At 46.0% G+C, this 22,492-nt stretch overlaps 1 protein-coding gene across 4 annotated transcripts in view; it reads right to left on the reverse strand.

The window, feature by feature from the left end:
- Positions 1-3,774: 3,774 nt before the first annotated feature.
- Positions 3,775-22,492, reverse strand: part of car (vacuolar protein sorting-associated protein 33A) — a gene marked incomplete at its 3' end in the record, with an annotated part of 181,399 nt that continues 162,681 nt past the window's right edge. For all 4 annotated transcript variants that reach the window (XM_077655788.1, XM_077655785.1, XM_077655786.1 and 1 more), the window contains 2 exon segments: positions 3,775-3,900; positions 12,621-12,801. In XM_077655788.1, coding sequence (XP_077511914.1) covers positions 3,775-3,900; positions 12,621-12,801 — 307 coding nt within the window.

The following is a 22,492-nucleotide window of genomic DNA, read 5'->3' on the forward strand; positions in this document are numbered from 1 at the left end:
CTTTTCAAGAACATGTAACCGATCACCTTCAGTGCTAAATAATATTCGCTGTTTTGTTTGCTCATTTCATTAAAATCCCACCCCTTATGTAATACCCCCGATACAAGGGGGCCTTCAAGGTAAATAAACTGAACTGAACTGAATTGTACCGCAGCGGTCTTGCATTCATTACACGCTTTCAATGCACTGTAAACAAACTAAAGGCATAAGGTGCGGAAACTGGCGACCTCACTGGTCTCGCTTTCTGCCTGTATACATACAGTTATAGTCAGTTACAACTCGAGAAAGCAGTGGCAAATGCCCCTCAAAGGAGGCCGTCCAGCCAATGGCCTCTGTCCAACTTCCTCCTTAACCCCTCCATCCGAGCAGTGATGGGGAGAAGCTGAACAAGACAGGGTCTTGGATGACGCCATTGGCTGGACGGCCTCCTTTGAGGGGCACTGAAAATTCGAAAGGGTGCAGCTTTATCTGTTTGTTTTTTGCAATGCAGGATGGCAAATTAACAAATCATCGGTTCTTGCTTGCCTGGTCACCTGTGCAAAACTCTTCATTGTTAATGTGACTGTCTACCACTCAACCGGCTGCCCGTTTTAAAATGCCAGACAGCGACTTCTTCGTTGCTCCTCATTCACTGCTTTAGAGACTCGCATGAGGTTACTTCCATTGACAAACAAGCACAATACCACATAGACTGATCCTGGCAGTAGCCCTCCGCCATATTGGATCAATTGGGGCACCCCTTGGGTTCATGAAAATTTTCTCAGGTGTCATCATCTGCTAGCTTTGAGAAATCGGTCGCTGATTCTGGCAGGAATTTGATTCAGAGTTTCATAACTGCTTGAATTAAACAGTAGCATGGCTTGCTCCATGATGTCACTGTTCTTCGCCTTTTGTTGCACATCTATATCATGCTGCAGCAAGTCTGGCATGATGGACGCTGACTTTTTCAAATGTTAAAAGAGGGCTTTCAAACATTTTCAGTTGGCAGCCACATCATATCTTTAAATGTCCTTTCTCTCTGCCACAACAAACCATTTTTCAAAATAGCGAGCGTAACCATTTTGAATATCAGAAACAGGAAACGAAAACACTGAAAACACAATCCGTGGGTAGGGATGATGCTTTGGTGATGACGCTGCAAACAGTACTGGAAAAACACTAGTACAGAGTCGATCGGACTTGTCTAGAGCGCTCGAGAGGTGCAGTGCGGAGGAAATAAAGTGAAATTCTAAAGCAGGTATTGACTTTCACTGATAATGCTTGCGCTGGAGAACATCAGAACAGACACGTGAACCGCGCAGGCACCAGCGCCTCATCACTAGCAAAGCAGCTGCGAAAATAATTCACTTCATTTGCTCCGCAGCACACCACCTGAGTGCTCTAGACAACTGTGAGCGACTCTGTACAAGCACACTGAGTGGATGAATTAGTGACTGAAAACGATTTTTTTCATAACATATGTGAGACAGCCCAACACAAACTTCAAATTGTTGTTAGTGAAATGGGTAATGTGTGTAACACTGCAAATGTAGTTTTTATTTATTTATTTTTTGATACTGCAATCCTGGAGTTGGGATTTTAGCTGGGTGGGGATACAAACTAGGCAGTTTAACAAAACAGGCAAAAGTAAACAAAAATAACAGTGCAAGTTGAAGCTCTTCTGAACCATTGGGAATACAACAATTAAACATACACAACAGCACAGTGAAATACCAAATTCAATAAAAACTAGGTGATATGTTGCGAGAACAACGTCAGTGACGGCTGCAGCACTTCATTGTTAGTGAGGTTATCCCAATCGGAAATAGTTTGTGGAAGGAATGAGTATTTAAAGCAGTTATTTCGAACGCGAAAAAGAGTTAAAGTTAGCTGGTGTCGTAGCGTCGCATATCGGGACGAAAAAACAAGCAAATTGGTGAGTTCCGTTCTGTAGTGCCTTTTAATTAACTGATACATAAATTTAAGTCATGCACAACGATTTCGCTCAGTTATTGTCGGAAGACCAGCTTGGATTAAAAGATGTGTTACTGATGTATGTTGGTAATAGTTATATATGTATTGTGCCGCCCTCTTTTGAACCTTCTCTAATTTATTCATGTTAGTTTGCATGAACAGGTCCCAAATGATAGCAGCACAATCTAAGGTAGGCAGAACAATACATTTGTAAGCAAGTAGGCGTACAGATGGGGTAGACAACCGCAATGCCCGTCTCAAGAAAAACAGTTTACAAAAAGCGTTACACGTTATGAAGTCAATACTATGTTTATTCCAACTAAGAGTGTTAGTGACCAAGAGCCCTAGATATTTATATTCTGTTACTTCTGTCAGTGTCATGCCGTTAATACAATAATCGAAAGGTAAGACTTACTTTTTGTGACTGATTCTCATTAGTACAGAGTTTTTTCAAAGTTAATGGGCATTCCCCGTGTTTCACACCATGTGAAAACTGTTTGCAATGCACTATTAAGTAGTAGTTGATCGGAGACATTTGTTACTTCTGTATAAATAACACAATCATCACCCACATACAAAAATCATCTGAGCAGCGGCCATGGAAACAGCAAACTTTAAAATTGATCTGCACCTACAAAAAAACTTCACTACAATACGGTGATCTGAAAAAATTGCCGGTGGTTCAGCTTTGGTTAAACCTGGAGTGACGCGATAGCTACAGCTGGCCAAGTGGAACTTGATCCCGTGATCAGCTATGGTGGCGTGGCGCCGGCAGCTGCTCCGCACCACGTGACCAACCACGTGACAGGGTGGCGGCACTGCCACGATGATGGCTCGAAATGCTACCGTAATGTAGCTATCGCCACAAAACCCACAAAGCAGCCCTTTGTCATATTTTAAATTCAGTATGCAGACTTCTGTGAGTCGCACATTATTTGTGACAGTCAACTTTAAATTAGAACAACTAAAGAAATACTAAGTGCGGCTCAGACAAATTTTGCACAAGTAATGAAATATGAATGATGTGTCAAGTATGCTTGCTTTTTTTAATCGGACCAGAAGTTATAGGCCCTAGGAAACTAGGTCTGGGGTTATGCCTGATCACTGTGATTAAGAAGTGACTATAACCAGAGCCGACAACGCGCCCCCTCACAAAAACAAGATTTGCCCACCCTGGCGTAGTATGTGGGCACAGCCTCCTATATGAATACACCAATTCACCCTCGGCCCTCAGTCCCCAGTGGCTGCAGAGCAACTGACCAAGGCAGTGGTCAGACCTGTGACGCAGTGGAGGGTGCCAAGAACCTCTGGCTCTAGAAAGGCCGCCATTAGAAACTGAACCTGACAACATTTAACGCTAGAACCTTATTGGGTGAGGCGAGCCTATGATTAATCAGAGAGGGCAAGTGTAGGGGGGGGGGGGGGGGGGGGGGCGGCAGAAAGTTAGGTGGACGGATGGTATTAGGAAGCTTGCGGGGATAAGGTAGCTGTGGCTGGCACAGGACAGGGTTAATTGACGAGATGCAAGAGAGGCCTTTGCCTGCAGTGGGCATAGTCAGGCTGATGATGATGATGACCACTGAAAAGTAACCACATTTCTCTTTTCTATCACTAGGAGGAGGGCCACAGGGATCAAGCAGACATTGTGAAAACGGCCACTGAAAACCCCAGCCTGAAAAACAGATGTTTGGTAATTGTCACAGTTATCACTGAGGCCAGAAATATCGGTGGAAAAGGGATCCCTTCAAGAGCAGAGCACATGAAGCATTGTGCAGCTGTTGCCATAACTGCAGCATGCACTAAGTGAGAAGGATCACCCACCGTCGTCCTGCTGCGAGAGGAAACGCAGTGCCGAGATCTCCGCATACGTGCAGCCGCCCAGGAAGAAGACCAGAGTCACCTTGGGCTCCTCCCCACTCGACGACTGCAGGGAGCTCACTGACCCACCTGCATGGGGATGGGGGGGGGGGGGGGGGGGGGGGGGGGGTGCAGGCAGCGATGCATCCACACAAGCCTTCCTCTACAGGCATAACCTCGAATGGTCATAACACATCAACTGGCGAAATTCCGGACTGAAAAGTGGGGAAGGTGGTGTTCCTATTTTCAAGTCAGGTGATGTTAATTCCCCTACCAATTAAAGACCCATCTCATTAACAAGCATTCCTCGCAAACTATTGCAGCATGTTATTTATAGTCATTAAAACTTTCCTTGAAACTAACTCGTTTTTCAGTGTTCAACAGCACGGTTTTCTAAAGCACTATTCTTGTGACACTCAGCTCTTAACCTTCACAAACAACTTGTTTTCTGCCCTTGACTCTTCACTCATTGACTGCATATTCATTGATTTCGCCAAGGCTTTTGATACGGTTTGCCACAGATTACTGCTTCTGAAATTAAGTAAGCTTAACCTTGATCCTAACGTTTTAAGATGGATTGAATGCTTCTTGCCTAACCGCACACAATTTGTAACTGTTAACGGCCATAGCTCTGATTCTTGCAGTGTGGACTCTAGTGTTCCACAGGGATCAGTGCTGGGACCATTGCTATTTCTTATCTATATTAAGGACTTGCCTAATAGGATCTTTTCCTACATAAAACTTTTTGCTGATGATTGCGCTATTCACTGTCAAATTAAAAGCTCTGCTGATCGCCTTACCCTCCAATCCAACCTTGATCAGATTCCTTAGTGTACCACTTGGCTAATGAAGCTTAACGTTGCTAAGTGCAAGTTCATGAGAATTTCCCGTCATGCATTTAATGAGGTTTCTTGTGATTATTTACTCAATGATAATTCATTAACAAAGGTTTCATCTCAAAAATACCTTGGAATTCATTTCTGCAGTAACCTTTCCTGACAAGCACACGTGGACTACATAACAAGTAAGGCTAATCGTACGCTTGGTTACTTACGTCGAAATTTTTCTATGGCACCCACTAACTTGAAACCTTTACTTTACAAAACATTAGTCAGACCAAAGCTAGAATATGCATCGTCAGTATGGGACCCTCACCTTACCTCACTAATTGTGAAGGTCGAATCCATCCAAAACCGGGCTGCGCATTAAATTTTTTCTAACTATAATCAAACTGCCAGCGTAACTGCAATGAAGACTAATCTAAGCCTTCCCGATCTTTCCATTCATCAAAGAATTGCGCGTTTATGTCGGTTTCACAAAATCTACCACTATAACCCTCATCTCAGAGACTCGCTACTTCTGCCGCTTTCATATATTTCCTCTCGCAGCGATCATCAGTTCAAGGTTGAAGTGCCAAGCAGTCGCACTACACACAGATACCCCCGAAAGCCGAAGATTGGACAGCCGTCAACGTAGCTTAGCTGGTGACGGCTGGACACGAAATTCGGAAGTCACTGGTGGGTTCAGATCCCACCACCGGCATGTAGTTGTTTTTTCTTCTGCTTTTATTAATCTCCCACTGATAAATTAGAAATTAGAAAAAAAAAGACATCCCCTAAGCTCCTTGGTTTCGGTGACTGCTGTCTTCCGTCATAAATGCCCCTGGCTTGTTTGATAGAGACAAAAACTGAAATGCCGATTTCTGTTACTGTTCTCATTGGTCAAGTAGAGTGACACAGGATGCCGCAGGATGCTGTTTTAAGTTGTATCCTACTAGAGTAGCATTTTCACTTCCATCCGCATTAATGAATTGTATGGCGTAATTCAGTTTATGCACCTTCTCCCCACGCAACGGCACGCATTTTACGAAGAATCAGTGTGAGCCTGGCGAACCTGATTGACATAATGCATTAAACGTGTTGATCATAGGACAAGGTTTAATGCATTATGTCAATCGGGTTCATTATGTCAATTCGGTAAATAAGCTCTGTGTAATCTCACCCGTCGTACTTGTCAAGAAAAAGGATAGCTCCTGGCATTTTTGCACTGATTATCGCCACTTGAATAAAATCACTAAAAAGGACTTGTACTTCCTGCCACGTATCGATGACGCACTTGACTGCCTCCATGGTGCCAAATTCTTCTCATCCATAGATCTTCGCTCCGGCTACTGGCAAATTGCTGTAGGTGACCAGGACCATGAGAAGACCGCCTTTGTGACCCCTGATGAACTTTATCAATTTAAAGTTATGCCTTTCGGATTTAAGGCTTTAAGTGGTCCACCTGCCTGTGCTATCTCGATGACGTCATTGTCTTTTCGCCCACGTTTTCCTCTCACATCGCTGACCTTTCCTAGATCCTTTCCCTCTTTTGTCATGCTGGCCTGCAGCTCAACTCGTCTAAGTGCTGTTTCACATGTCGTCAGCTCACCATCTTGGGTCATGTAGTCGACAACACAGGGGTGCACCCTGACTCTGCTTAGCTACGAGCCGTCAAAGACTTCCCCAGCCACGTTCTTGTAACGATGTCCGAAGCTTCTTAGGGCTGTGCCCCTACTTTCGTAGCTTCGTTGAAGGCTTCGCTGACATCGCTCGCCCCCTCACTGATTTCCTGAAAAAAGATGCCACCTTCATCTGAGGATCCGACCCAGCACAACCATATTCCAACCTGATATTGAGCCTTACTACCATGCCAGTTCTGGCACACTTCGATGTGACCGCTCCCACTGAAGTTCGCACTGACGCCAGTGGTTATGGCATCGACGCTATCCTCTCTAAGAGTAAATCCGGACAGCACCGTGCCATCGCCTACGCTAGCCGCCTCCTCTCTGTCCCGGAGCGGAATTACTCAATTACCGAGTGTGAGTGCTCAGCCCTTGTCTGGGCTGTTATTCCGGCCATATTTATACGGCTGCCCCTTTACAGTTGTCACTGACCACCATGCGTTTTGCTGGCTCTCTTCCCTGAAAGAACCTACAGGACGGCTTGGTTGTTGGGCACTGAGCCTGCAGCAGTACCATTTTTACTCTGTACTCTACAAGTCTGGTCGTTTGCACGGCAATGCCGACTGCCTTTCCCATTACCCCGTTGGCCCGTGTGACAATACTGGCACTGACAGTGACGACGCTTTGTGCTCTCTCTCTGCCCTTGCTAACATGGGCGAAGAACAGCGACACGATGCCGAGCTGCGCTCCATTATTGACCGCCTCAACACCACCCCATGTGACCTTTCGAAGCGCTGCTTTGTGCTCCGTGATGGAGGGCGGACACGGGGATCAGATCACGAAAATCTCGGAAAAAATCGATTTTTGGAAACCACGCGTTTCGGTATCTGCAATGGCTGATCTATGTTGTATTAAAATGGTTTCGCTGAAAACGCACTAAAAGTTCTAAGAGGGTTCTGGCGTGGGCTAGTTGGTGCATACTTTCTACGACACAGATTGACACAACACAACGGAACGAGGACGAGAAGAAATACGAAACACATGACGGGCGCTGACTACCAACTTCCAAAACTACCAAGAAAAGTTGGTAGTCAGCGCCCGTCCTGTGTTTCGTGTTTCTTCTCATCCTCGTTCCGTTGCGCTGTGTGTTAATCTGTGTCGTAGAAAGCACTAAAAGTGCCCGAAAACATTTAATGTCAGTGCGCAGGGCGAGAAAACAGTTATAAATCGAGCAAGATCACTGCAGTTCGTGGAGGCATATCTTGTCTTTCCCGACACCGAGCGCCGCCATCTTGGTATCGATTGAAAGCTCAAAGTTCCGCCATTTTGTTTCTGAATTCTTCAGTCGTTGCCATCTTGTAACAGTCGCACAAACACAAAAGAAGCACGGGTATGCCAGGGGTGGTCACACGGGCCCTCCGATGAAAGCAGGCCTCCGATTGGCCGCCGGTGTGAAAGGCGCCTCCCCATTGGTTGCTACTACTGGCTGCCGGTCTGAAAGGCACCTCCCCATTGGTTGCTACTACGGCAGCGGGCAAGCTGGCAACCACAGCGGACCGCTGTTTTCTGCTTCGCAAACCATGCCAGAGTCTTCATTTAACACGTAGAACTCAGATTTCTGAAAGCTCCCAGGTTAGTTATGGATCGTCGCTCATTTGAAAAGAAATTTTCGACAAAGCGCGCCTTCGGAAAACGGAAGCGCAAGCCTCCTACGGCGAGAAAAATACGGTGGCCAGCGGGAGAAGCGGAGCACCCAACTGAACATATGGAAACATGCCGCGCTATCTTGCACCGCGTTACTCTAAACGCGAAGCCAACAGTCGCCCTGTGCCATTGACGCTGGTAACCCAGTCGACGGTAGACGTGCCAACGAAGTCTCTTGCACCTTTGCGTACGGCCGCGCGAATCGGTAGCCAAGATCGCAGCGTTGGAGGCGACACCGGTAGAGATGGTGTGCTGTTTCTGGTGCATCGCACGACACGGACACGCAGCCTGCGAGTCAGCCCCAACCATCGACGAGCTACAGTGTGATAGCTGAAGATTCACCGGACGAATCGTCGCCCGAATGTAGCACCACTCAGGCACGCCTCGAGCTGCGTTTCGTGTCGTCGGCAGTGACGGCAGAAGCGCAGGCATGCAGCGTTCACGACTCCCTTCACGCAGCGTCCGCAACTGAACGGAAGTTTGGTCAGCACTGTCAAGGGACGAGCATGCCTCACTTTTTGCGACAGAGATGACAGTAAATGAGGCAGTCGTGAAGTACAATTCAGGGAGCCTACTTGGCAATGTGTGCCACCTTGGGTGTGCATCATGGTGCCCATGCCGTCCAGAGAGGGCTCAAGAAAAGGACCAAGAACTAGGGGTGTGCGAATATTCGAAATTTTGAATAGGAATCGAATATGTTTCATATTCGGTTCTTATTCGTATCCGAGAAATGATATTCGTGAATACCCGGCAGCGATCGTATACTGCGCCGACTTTCGTAAATCTGATTGTCGCAAAAACGCAAAATCTGGGCAAATTATCTGAACATAGATTTTAAAGTTCCAGGAAAACAATACAAACGCCCTGTTCTCTTTCTTCTCCATCGTTTATCGCGTGGACCGATCGCATTCCGATGGCGCTAGGTTTGACCTTGTGCGCAATTCCGCAAGTGGGCTTTCCTACATACAACACGTGCTGCGAGCAACATGGGGGACGACCCGCTTCTAACAATTGCAACGCGAATGCACTTCTATTTCTCTATCCTTCTGTAATATATTGACACGAGGATTGGAAGTAGAGGAAGAAAGAGATCGCAGCCTCTAGAAGTAGACGACGCTGAAGTGTAGGTCCGTTTCTCTGGTGCCCTCGTTCAGCCGCTGCAGTTCCTTTTCAGTGTAACAACTGTTACAATATTATCTAATTAATGCCCACATCCATGGCATTCGTTCTGTCACCTTAGCTTTTTGAGCATGACCACCGCCATCTTGTTTTGGTCAACTACGCTATGCGGGAAAGCATACTTGCGGAATTTCGCGTGAGGCTCCCGAAGGGGCGAGTCGAGGTGTCACAAAAGCGATCCTGTGAAAATCCCGCGTATTGCATGGTGCACTGTAACCCATGCACCTCTTAAATGGGCTTAACGGCAGGCGTGACAATGTTCGGAGGGCCCCTGTCACTAGGCAAAAAAAAAAAAACATGGCTGCGTAGTTTTGGTTTCTGAGCTTGGCCACTCGCCCGTTGCAATGGCAACTAATCCAGTAGTCCAATCTCTGCCCCGCGCCGCTTTCAGACGCTGACTGACACGTCGCTCGTCATTTTTTTTTCTTTTTTAGATGCAGTCTCGCCATTCCGACGTCAATGCGCGTTCCCATCTCCAGCACGCCGAAACTCTGTGCTCGTCACGGGATTACCGGTGTTTGCGCGATAGAGCCGCCTCATAAGACTACCGAATTTTCGGTATTTTTTTTTACAGGGCCGCGGGCCATTTTATAAATCGACTTTCAAATAACCTGGGCATTTCTGTCCGTTCTTTGAACTCCGAATTAATGAGGTTTTACTAGCCATCATGTTATTTTTGTTTTCAGTCTTGTCATGTTATGGATTGCATTTTGCCTGACCACATTACAGGTTGGATACTGTTATACAGTTCAGTTAAGTAGTATACATTTTTGCGCACATCATGTTTTTTTTATACGGTGCTCAGGCAGTCTAGTTTTGTTTATTTCAGTTGCAAAGGCGCCATACACTATTTTGAAAAAAATATGAGCAACAATTTTTTTGCCTGTTTATCTTTTCTGAATTTATTTTTTGTGCTGACCAGATATTCGAAGCCATTTTTTCTTCATATTCGTATTCGATTCGCATTCGAAAATTTCGATATTCGCACACCCCTACCAACAACACCTAAAGAAGGCGTCCAAAGCCCACCAAACAAAGAGGCAACGGTGCAAGAAGATGCCCGACAGCAATGATGCAAAATATTACAGCTCTGGTGCTTTCTAATAAATCTGCAGTGCTTGAAAAACTTTAGAGCCAGTTTTCTCAGAAGTGAGTTTTGAGCCGACTGTCCTGCTTGTAGAAAGCATAGAACAACTACGCCTTGTGGGATTTGCATGGGGTTTGTTGCACTGTATTTCTTAGTAAATTCTCTATGCAGTGACATTCCTTTATTTTTCATAACTACCTCAGTTTTTTTACTGTTTAGCTAAATTGGCATGTTGATAACGCCGCATTTTTCAAACATGGATATAATGTCCTGTGTAAAAAAAAATAAGGGCGATAAAGATATTTGGAGAATGTCGCTGCATGAATTATTCATTTGGGTAAAATATAAAAGCAACTATGGGCTTCTACCACTTTTTTTGTCACGCCAGGCTTTCTGCAAATTTGTAATGTCAAAATTACTCAAGGTATATCAATGAAACTTTGTATTTAGTCATTCAGCACACTTCCCAATAACCGTGCCAAATTTCATTGCTCTGCTACAAAAATAAGAATTTCACTCCGATCCCCACCTACCCCCCCCCCCCCCCTACCCCCAAGCTGGCCCAGACCTCCTCCTCGTTGTCCCCAGCACATTCGCACTGCTGTCCTCCAAGAGCTGCGTGATCTCCCCACTGCTGGCCACTTGGGTGTCTCCCGTATTTAAGACCGCGTGCGTCGTCGATTCTTCTGGCCCCGCCTCTACCGCTGTGTACGCCGCTATGATGCTGCCTGCGACGAGTGTCAGCGCCAGAAACGATCCACCACTCTCTCAGCCGGTCTGCTTCAGCCCATTGACGTCCCACCTGAACCATTCCATCGCATCGGCTTAGACCTTTTGGTACCATTTCTGGAATCCACCTCGGGAAAACAGATGGGTAGCTGTTGCCACAGACTAAGATACTCGTTATACGATCACGCGGGCACTCCCCACCAGTACTGCTACTGATGTTGCCGACTTTCTTTCGACCGACCTCATCCTACATCATGGTGCTCCCCGTCAACTTCTTACCGACCGAGGCCGATGCTTTCTCTCCAGAGTTGTCGGTGACACTCTTCGGTTGTGCTCTACAAAACATATGCTCACCACCGTCTACCACCCGCAGACTAACGGCCTCATAGGACACCTCAACCGCACTCACACAGATATGCTGGCTATGTACGTTTCTCCATCGTGACTGGGATATCGCTCTACCCTATGTGACCTTCGCCTACAACTCCTCCCCATGACACTGCTGGTTACTCCCCTTTTTATCTTTTGTACAGCTGCAAGCCCCTGGGACACGCTGCTTCTCACTTCTACTGCTCCGCCATCTGCATACGCCCACGACGCCATTGCTCGCGCTGACCACGCCCGCCAGCTATCACTTCCCAGACCTCTCAGCAGGAATTCTATAACCGCCGTCACCGTATGGACTCCTTCTCCCTTGGCTCCCTCGTCCTGCTCCGGTCACCATCACGCCACGTGGGGCTCTCTGAAAAAACTTCTCTCCTGCTATATCGGCCCGTACCGTGCCCTGCGCCAAGTCACCGCAGTCACCTACGAGATAGCTCCGGCCTTACCCGGTGCCACGTCCTATCAGCATCAGACTGATGTTGTGCACATTTCTCGGCTCAAACCTTACGTCTCGTAGTCCCCTTCACTGCCCTGGTGTACACCGAGACGGTGCCCAAGGGGCCGTGCAATGGATAACCCCCGTAAAGACGCCGTGAGTGTGCACTATCCGCTCGCTGTGATCTGTAACCTGTGCACCGGTCATCCTTGTGCCTGCCTACACTTCGGGCCACGTAATGATATGTTCTTATTCCTCACATGCCTTAAATCTTTATTTAAACCATTGAAGTATTTTTTATACTGCTTAAGAGTCGTAGTCCCTCTGTGTGCAAAAATTTTAGTGCACATACAGTTAGCACACTCAGTTCAAATTTTTACAAGTAGGTCTCATCTCTTTGCATTGTCGTAAAATGGCAAGGTACATAGGCAGATGGCTGCTCAGGTCACAGGCTGCTACTCCAGATTTCACGTTTGCCATGTTCGAACTAACCAGAAAAAAATCAACCAACATTGACGATGTGGCACTAATTCGGGTAAGCAATGTAACAACATGTCTGAACGAATGTGTTTCATACAGCAAGGTCATTTCACGCAAGAGAGGAGTGTGGGAAGATGTACCAGTATTGAAATCGTTGCCACATATAACAGTAGAATTTACATTACATTCACAGACCTCATACCACTCCTGGCGCAGTGCTGCCGCAGTTAAGCGATGATCGCGCCACCGGTGGGGCCTGTGTGACCCAGGCTGCTCTTCCAGAGCAACCTCTTGCTGCAGTGACTAATTTAACTGCTCCGGTGGTCGGTTTGCACCCAGTACATTGCACTACCTTCCGGCGTACTCACGTCGGGGCCTGCGTCCTCCGGCAGCCGTGGGGCGTGCCTGGTGCAGGTCAGTGAGCGCTGGTCCCGGCAGCAGGGCCAGGGCCTCCGAGATGGCCCGCCAGCCGGGCTGCGCAAGGAACTGGGCCAGCCGCACACTCAGGGGAGCATAGCCACTGTACACGTAAGATGCATCATTGGGCACCTGCCGTGTGGAGAGAGCGACAGAGTTGAGCACACAGGCAGCAAACTCTGTTTCAAGCTAGGCAATGTTTTATTCACGTTACTTTAATTAAAGGGGCTTTAATAAAGTTGCAGGTACCTGTGATGTTATAGGAACGCCGCTTCACGAATATCCTCCAGCAAAAATTTACCACGTTTTGTAGAAGCTGACTTATCTGTAGTTTTTCAAAATTGCGAGGTTGAAAAAGAAAGTAAATTCCAACTGACAAAAGTGGTGGATGGGTTCATTACATGAATAAATATCATAATCTGTGCTGTGTTGTGTCTACTCTTGCCAAGGATCTTTCTCTCTTCAAATGGGGCTGCACACCCCTTACACTTACTGATGCACACAGCTAAATGCTTACTTGTCATCTAGGTTAGTTCGATTTCGAGCATGCTCTCCCAATAGGTCATTGACGCTACGTCTAGTTTCATTATGTAAATCTTTCCATGTGACATGGATCGGAATAGAATACACCACTCCAGTGGAACTCTTTACTAACGGCATTTCATGATTTTTCTGTTGGCTTGACATGGGGGGCTTATCCAGCCGTCGGACGGTCAGTCCGTGCTGCCGTGGACCTCCCTTGGATCTCCGACGCAAGCCTCCTGCGTTCTTTGCAAGTGTGGAGGTGGCAGCCGTGCTGCCGAAAGGCACTCTTGGATAGCCTGCTTTAAGCCTCCGGCGTTTTGTGAGCACTACAACCACCCGCATCTGCCCTGTCTGCAAGACATCCACTTCACCCGGGACACAGTACCTGGTGAACACTTTCCTTTATTCTGTAGTGTTGTATGCCTGTTGAGCATGTGTTTTCTTGGTGTCTTCCTTTCTTATTGGCTCCTTTCCTTTAAATTATAAATACGGCTTCATTTTGTTTTGTTTGATCTCTTTGTTCTCTTCTCTTGTTCCAACGATAGTGTTCCCCTTCAGAAAGTTGGGGATGGAAAGTCGGGGACACGCTACCAATTCCCAACAAAGTCATTACACAGGAGAGCAGCTACATCAACAGTACAGGCACATATTTTCTGGGTTGCAAAAATTGAAGGATGCATGATGAAGTGGAGATGAAATTGCAGTAGTATTTCCCACGGCTGCCTAAAATGTATCCACCTAAATATGCAATCTGTGAGAAACAAGGAGTTGTGCTTGGAAAACCTGTTCACTGGGTTTTCAATTTTCAGGTATCATGCTAACTCAAACATGAAGCACTAATCAAAGCGATTTCAATAACACTTCTGTTGGGCCTAGTTGGTGCATGATGATAATAAAGATGATCGATGTGCGCAAAACATTAGACAAACCACGTACATGGGAGAAACGCAAGTAATCTCACATGACTGGAATTTTTTTTTGTTCATATGAGCAGATGTGGAAAAATGTATATATATGCGTTGGTTTGAGAAGAATAAAATGTCGTTAGTGTTGCGCCAGTCCTAATGTTTCTCCGCTGTACGTGGTTCGTCTAATGTTTTGCGCACATCAATCATCTGTATTATAATCTAACTGATGTTTTTAAGTTCCCTAATTATAATACTGTCGACGACCAAAAATTTGGATGCCTGATTTTTTGGACATGCTCGATTATTCGGATTTTTTCACAACACCCCGACATGGCCCATAGAGCCAATGTAAAAGAGCACCTGAAATTTTGGATGCACCGCAACTGACTGCTCGATTTTTCAGGCTTCGTTTCCACTCGCCGCCAATACCCAAGCCGTCATATAATATGTACAGTGGAACCTCATTAATTCAAACTGCAGGAGAGATCGAAAACTTGATCAAAAAAACAAAATTTAAGCTTGAAGGGAGCCTTTTAACTTGTGATGATGAAATTCTGCATGAGTCGGCACATTGCGCCCGCACGGTTTCGAATTTGTACTGTTCGTGAATGTCTTCTGCCGCATGAACCTGAACAGTAGTCAGAGTTCATGGAACTCATCTGTGCCGAGTCTTTTGTCTCGAATACGGGAAGAGGTAGCAGGGAACTGCGTGGAAGGCGCACGGCTTCACGGAGACGGCGAGCGCAGGAGGAAATGGTGGTGCATTTCAAAGCAAGGTCAGTGTGCCTGCAGAAAAACGCACCGCACCCTGACTTTTCTATCGTAAAGCCGTAAACAACTAGCGTTTCGATGACAGGCAAGACGCGTCTCATTATACACAAGCCATTGCAGAGTACATATCGCCGGATACGATGCTGATTTTAGCTCTAGCCTCTAGGCCTAATGACGAAGGCCAACGCCGACAGACCGCTTGCTTTGGCCGTTTCTCAATTCTTATTGTTTCGCCATCTTCGCGTTCTCGTTCCGGGCCCATCGTACTGCGGGCGCAGCGCAGTTCCCACAGCGGCATGTTTGCTTTCCCGTTTAGACTTTTTTCCAACCCGTGCATTCATCGGCGACATGCCGACAGCAGCACAGCCAGGCCAAGCTCGTGAAAGCGGTCGCTACCCGTCGTCCGTGCAAGTTGCGCGGCGAAATTGTCATGAGGACCTTTAGAATGTGCGCAATGCAACTGAATCCGTCCTCCGGCATATTGGTAATAAGTTCGTGATTTTCCAGACTGTCTGATTTTACTGTCGTTTTCGTGGTCTCTAGAGAGTCCGAAAAATTGGTCGTCGACTGTACCTACTATTTAAACAGGTCGCAATCTTGAGGGGACGGAGTAGTGATGTTGATTATGGGTGATGTCTTTATGTCAAATCCTTGACTCTTATATTGCAGTTTTACCAGAATATGAATTATTTGCACTGTGCACTGATAAGCGTGTATTTTCCGTGTCTTATCAACCACCAACTGGAGATACGTCTGCCTTTCTACAGTTCTACGACCAATTTTTCGTATTTGTGGTTCAAAATCATAACTCCGAATTTTTAATAGCTGGTGGAGATCTCAACATTGACATGAGTATCAGTAGTCACCCATCAAATGCTTTCAATATGGTTATATTATCCAACGCTTTTGTCAACTTAATATGCCAATTCGATCAAGCTGATCAAGTTTGCAAAACAGCATAAATTGAAGTATAAGTTATCAGTTGATAAACTGCACATGGGCTCAAAAAAGTACATCTACAATGTCACTACTGATGCTGTCGTGCAGTTAGATCAATAGCTCATACGAAACAATACTACGCACATACACAAAAAACTAAACCTGTCATATCTTCCCCTTTATCAGTATCATTTACTAATATCCGGAGTATCTTATCCAAGAGCGCTTATGCCTCATCTTTTCTCGAAGACAGTGACTCCGATATTATAGCTTTCATCGACATCATCCCGATATCAAGGACTGCGAAGTTCTTTCTGGTCCCAACTCATATAATATATACAGGCGTGATCGCATTCATAAGTGAGGCAGAGGTGTACTCATAGGCATAAAAAAATCGCTCGCATCATTTGCTATCAATACCAATTCCGATCTTGAGATCATTTGGGCAGCTTGTATTATTTCCTCCATCAAACTTTTGATAGGCAACTGTTATCGCGCACCGAACTCCAATGACTCATTTTCAGATAAACTACGTGCAAGCCTTATAAGGGCATTTGAGCTGTTCCAGGCTGATGTAACTTATCTACTCGGAGACTTTAATTTTCCACAGATCAACTGGGTGAAAGCTCTCATCCCCTTGTACTGCTTCAACAAACTCCATAAATTTGACTTTAGATTTCAACCTATTTCAACTAGTTACCCAACCCACCCGTGGTCTCAATACATTAGACCTCATCTTTACAACAGCCCCTGACACGGTGCGTGACATAAATTACTTAGATGGTTTGAGCGACCATAATTTACTTCAACTGACAATTAACATTCCACTTCCATTCACTGGCATCACGAGGAAAAATATTCGCGACTATAACAGAGGAGATTAGAGTCGAATAAATGATGAACTTAAAGTGTTTTTTGATAATATCCTCATGCCCTCTTTTCAAGACAGGCCAGTAGAAGATAACTGGATTCTTTTTAGAGACAAGCTCCCAGAACTTGTAGCCAAACATGTCCCACTTATCACGCTATCAAATGATAAATCTAACCCTTGGTTTACAAGAAACCATCAATGCATGAGAAATAAGAAAAAACGATTGTACAAAAATGTAAACCACGAATGTACGCCATGTGCGTGGGGTAAATATAAAACCTACCTAAACTGTAATGTTCTGCCCTTTGTGATGCAAAAAATAAATATTTTTCAAAAGACCTTCCTACGCTACTTGAGAATAATCCAAGCAAGTTCTGGAAAACAATACGTCAGAATAGCATCAGTAATGATATCTCAATACATGACGTTAACAACACCCCCAACTCCGATGCTGACTGTCCTAAAGCATTTAACTCGTTTTTGGCATCTGTTTTCACCGAAGAAGATAATTCTAACATTCCGTCTGTACCAGATTCTAGTTTGCCCTACATGGCACCAGTTGACATTACACTTGATGGCATAGTACACCTGATAAATAACCTTAAAGTCTCTTCCTGTGGTATTGATGAAATTAATTAAAAATACTAAAAATACCATTTCTGTCCCCAGCATCATCTTACTTCATATCTTTAAGCAGTCAATATCTACAGGTGAGCTCCCCTCCGATTAGAAAATAGGAAAGGCTGTACCGATTTTCAAAAGTGGCAACAAACACTCGCACGAAAACTACCCCCCATCTCACTTACCTGCATCTGTTGCAAGATGCTTGAACACATTTTCACATCACACATCTACAATCACCTGGAATCTAAACATTTTTTTTTTCCCTAAGCAGCATGGTTTCAGAAAAGGCTTTTCCTGTGAGACACAGTTATTTGAGTTTACTACCGACCTACATTTCAACATGAACAGTAACGTACAAATTGACTGCATCTTTTTGGACTTTGCCAAAGCAGTTGGTCAGGTAGCACATTGCCGACTACAGTGAAAGCTCGTTAATTCGACCCCCGTTAATTCGGACAATCGGATAATTCAACCTGCACGCATGGTCCCTACAATTATATATAGGAGTCTATGGGGCAAAACTCTCGTTAATTCGGACAAATTTTACCGCCCATCGGTTAAAGGGACACTGAGGAGAAATTGAACTTGGCTTGTATCCATAGAATAGCAGCTCCTGATCACAAAAACGCCACTCTTCCTGAAAACAAAGCTCTTGTAATGTAGAAAATAGCAAGAACCAAAATACAGGTATCGCCGCCATAGGCCAATCTCGCAAGTACAAGCGTGATGACTTCCTTGGACAAGAGGCGCCACCTTGGAGGAATTTTTCTTACTTCATGGAAGTCACAAATCTCTGAGGCTTGCAAAGGAAGGTTGCGCACAGCACCGCTAGCCGTCAGAAATCAGGGAGTCTGCGTTTACGTCACGACTCACGTCACTCCGTTCTGTGACGTCATAAGAGTTGCCGTGGCGTCATATGAGTTTCCTGAGTTTGAATCAGAGGGGCGGGAAAAACTTTTTCAACTTCGAATCCAAATTTCTTTGAAATAAATGCATCTTTCGCGCCCGGACAAGCGGCAACAATGGTGAACTGTCAGATTTTGCTAACAAAAAAAAATTAATAGAGTTCTCCTCAGTGTCCCTTTAATTCGACCTAGTTCCACGGCCCACCAAGAGCGGCGCTACTGTAAAGTTGGAAAAGAAGAATGTAGCGTAGGCCATCCGTACAGTCATCGTCATCAGCAGTGCGAGAGAGGGCGAGGGAAGCAAGGTTAGCAGTGGCCGAAGCGCCCGGCAGGGTTGCCAGGTTTGGCGATTTCTCGCCAAATTGGCTACTTTTAGAGGCGTCTGGCGACAAAAATTTGAAGTTGGCGACTTGGCTACTTTTTGGCGACTTTTTTCGCTAATAATTCGTATACTACTGAGTTTTACCGACATGTTACATGCACTTTAAAAATAGAATTGGTTGCTATACGAAGCGGAAAGAGGCGCCAGTAGGCATATGTACATGACACACGCGATTTTTGGCGGGAACACCGAGGAAGAAAAGTCCGGAGAAAAGTGACTGTGGTCCAGCGGGTGCGAAAGAACGGTGCGCTTAGGTTTCGCTATGGGGAAACACGCAAGTGCCCGCCGGGTATTCCGGAAACAGTGGATGGACGACCCGAAACTGAAAGGTAAGAATGTCTTCGAAATGATTAGTATGATTACCACACTTCCTATAGTTTTCAAATGGTGACATGTTGCGCGCGCTAGTCTCACATGCGTCTTTGTTAATGTGTTTCAGATTGGATCGCGCCTGTTCAGGGCAGCGACACATCTGCAAAGGTGCAAGCTTTGCAACTGTGACATGAGAGCCCACTACGCAGATCTCGCAAAGCATGCTGAGACAGGGAAGCAGTGGCACCAAGTTACCAGCAAAGGCTGCAGGGTGCGATCGCGCCGGCCTTGACGGCTGATGCAGACGAAAAAAGGTGCGCTCTCAAGATTGCTATATTCACCGCTTGCCATATGCCCATCAATTGTGTGGATGAGCTTACCAAACTTCTCAGGGGTGAGCTGCGATGTAACCTCGTAATGCAAAGAACCAAGTGCACAGCGCTGATAACAAAGGTTATCGCGCCATATTTTTCTGGAAGGACGACATTGCAGGGAAGCCTTACTCCCTTTTGGTGGACGAGTCAACCGACGTTTCAGCGAAAAAGGTTGTGTGCATTTCAGTTCGCTTTTGCAGCGATATAGCGAGCAGAATCACTACCACTTTTCTTGATTTGAAGGAAGCAAAGGACGGAAAAGCGGATACCATATATGACGCAGTGCAAGCAATCCTTCGCGAGAATTCACTCAAGCTAAGCGACTGCGTTGGTTTAGCTACTGACGGGGCAAACGCGATGTGCGGCCGCAACAATTCTTTGTGGAGGAAACTGAAGGACGACAACCCATCGATTACACTTGTAAAGTGTGCTTGCCATTCTCTGGACCTTGTCGCGTCAAAGGCGATGGAGGCAATGCCAGCAAGCCTTGAATTCATGGTTAAAGAAACTCACAACTACTTTGCTCACAGCAGCACGAGGCAAAGCGCCTATAGGAGTCTCTACTGTGAGAGCAGTGCAGACCAAGAGAGGGTTGAGCCCCTAAAGATCCTTTCCCCTTCAGGCACAAGATGGTTGGCGATAGCAGACTGCATTGAACGCATTCTGTCACAATATGGCCCTCTCAAGACACACTTTTTAGGTGTTTCAGAAAAAACCTACACTGTCCGCCTTCTTAAGGAAATGTATGTAGATGAGAAGAACTATGCATACTTTCTGTTTCTGGAACCGATCCTTGCTGATTTGAGAAGAGTAAACAAGCTCTTTCAAGGGGAAGACGTTGATCCATTGGGAATCTTCGAAGAGCTGCATAGACTTTTCAAGCGGCTTCTGTCCAGGATCCTGAAGCCGTGTGTGCTACGAGAGCATGACGACTGCAGCCTTTGCGATCTGGATCTAACAAACCTGGAATCCATCTACCTGGGCCTGGACGACGCCGACTTAGGCAGCAGTTTTCTTGACTACGTCCGTGCAATGAACCTCAGCACCGAGGAACAGCAGTCGTTGAAACGGCGATGCTTTGCTTTTATTAAAGCTTGCTCGTCCGACTTGCAGAAGCACCTCCCGAACTCTTCGTCGCTGCTGCGCAAACTGAGAGTTATCTCTCCTCAGTCAGTTCTAGGCCCGCATGCTATACAGGGACTTAAAACTTTGCCACGCGATCTGTTCTCTTGCCCGGAGCACCGGATTGAGGAGCAAGTCAGGTACCTGCGGCAGGTTGAGAGTGTCAATGCAGATATGCCTGCAATCGAGTTTTGGAGTGCAATTCGTAAGTATCGGGATCCATCGGGTCAGAATCCCATGAAAGACATCGCAGAAGGGGTTATGAAGCTACTCGTCCTACCCTGGTCTAACGCAGAGGCAGAACGGGTGTTTTCTGCTGTGACACTGACCAAGAGTGACTTACGAAACAGAATGTCCAACGAACTTCTTGTTGCTATCCTGAAGATAAAGTTTGGATTGCGCCTAAAGGGCGCCACCAGCTCTACGTTTGAAGTGCCACGCGAAATGGTAGAAAAAGTTAACAACAGCATCTACACCTGAGTTGTGACAATGCTGACTTGGTGTTTGCATTGGCTTTAGTTCATTTGTGTGTTTTACAATGTGCCTCGCAATATTGTATCTGGTCAAGTCTTTTTTGCTAGTCATTTTACATCCGTCAGCAGGATGAACTAGTCATTTTAACCAGTATTTACACAAGAATATGTGATAACATTTTTTTTATTTTTGGGTTATCCACAGTACGTATATACAGCAGAAAAATAAAGAACTTTTGCCTTGTTCCTTTTTTTTACATAAAAACTACCCGTCTTATCGATTTCCCGTGTCGCGAAGAAGTGACAGGGAAAGTTGTACTTTGCTACGAGCGCCTTCCTCTGCATGCCTTCGCGCTGTCTAAGCACATACTCGATTATTTTCATCGCCGGAACAGCGCTGTTTTGACGGCGCGTGAAGGTAGGAGTTTTGAAAAAGCCAGCCGGTCTCAAATCCTGAATCGTCTTCACCGTAGTGGATAATACAATAAAGCACCTACTTCATGAGCATCCGGAATGGAGGCATTTTTACTTTCGGTCACCCATAACGAGCGTCTTTCTTCCTTGCAGCCACCTGGAATGCGGGGTGTTTTCACTTATGATTGACCTAAACAGCGGTAATTTCGGTTAACACATAGTAAAACATCTTTTTGTCTGGAGAAATTCATTAGCACATGTATCGATGTAAAAAAAATATTAATAATTCTCGTTTTCTCCTACCTTGGTGACTTTTTTGGCTACTAAATGGAATGTTTGTCCCAGTTGGCGACTTTTTTGGCTACTTTTCGGAAATTTTTGGCGCTTTTCTTTCCCGAGGACCTGGCAACCCTGGCGCCCGGTGTCTGTCTTTGTGCTTCGTTGCCTCTTGCAGTCGTGCTCAGTCGTCGTGTTTACCCTATCTTCAGCAAGTCTCGTTTTGGCGTGTGTCGTCGTTGCCCCGTGTTTCTTGCTGCTATGACCGCGGTTATTGAACCCTAACACGCCTTTTCTGGATATGCGTGCTTCGCCAGCGTGTTTACTGTGCTGTTTTCGAGTGCGTAGCGCGCCGTGCCTGCGTGCCTCGCCATCGCGTCCTGCTCTGATGGCGACACCGGCAAAGCGGCCGAAGTACAACCAGGCGAAGGACCTAGCCACGAAAGTGGAAATATCGAAGGTGCTGAAGGATGGTGTTTCACGCTCTGACGTGATGGTCAAGTATGATGTTAAAAGAACCACTTTGGCCACTTACGTGAAGAATGAAAACAGCATTATGGAAAACAGCATCCAAGAAGTGACAGGCGCCGACAACGACGATTCGTCGGAAGATGACGTTTGTGAGCACCTGCCCCAAACGCCGAAGCGCACCGTGAAAGAAGCCGCAGAAGCCTTGTCCGTGCTGGAAGACTTCTGTGAACAAACTCCGGATGGTTCGCGTGCCGCGGAGCATCTGGCAGCTGTTAGAGCTATTGTAGCCGCTCAAATTCGCCCGAAAAAGCAGACGACGATAACAAACTTCTTTGCCAAATAAAAGTATGTCATGCTGGGGCAAATTTCATGCTTTTTGTGGTTCATTCGATATTTCGACATTCGGTTAATTCGACAATTTTTCACGGTCCCGTCAGTGTCGAATTAACGAGCTTT

Source organism: Amblyomma americanum, chromosome 2, assembly GCF_052857255.1.
Source record: "Amblyomma americanum isolate KBUSLIRL-KWMA chromosome 2, ASM5285725v1, whole genome shotgun sequence".
In the NCBI taxonomy this organism is placed as follows: Eukaryota; Metazoa; Arthropoda; class Arachnida; order Ixodida; family Ixodidae; genus Amblyomma; species Amblyomma americanum.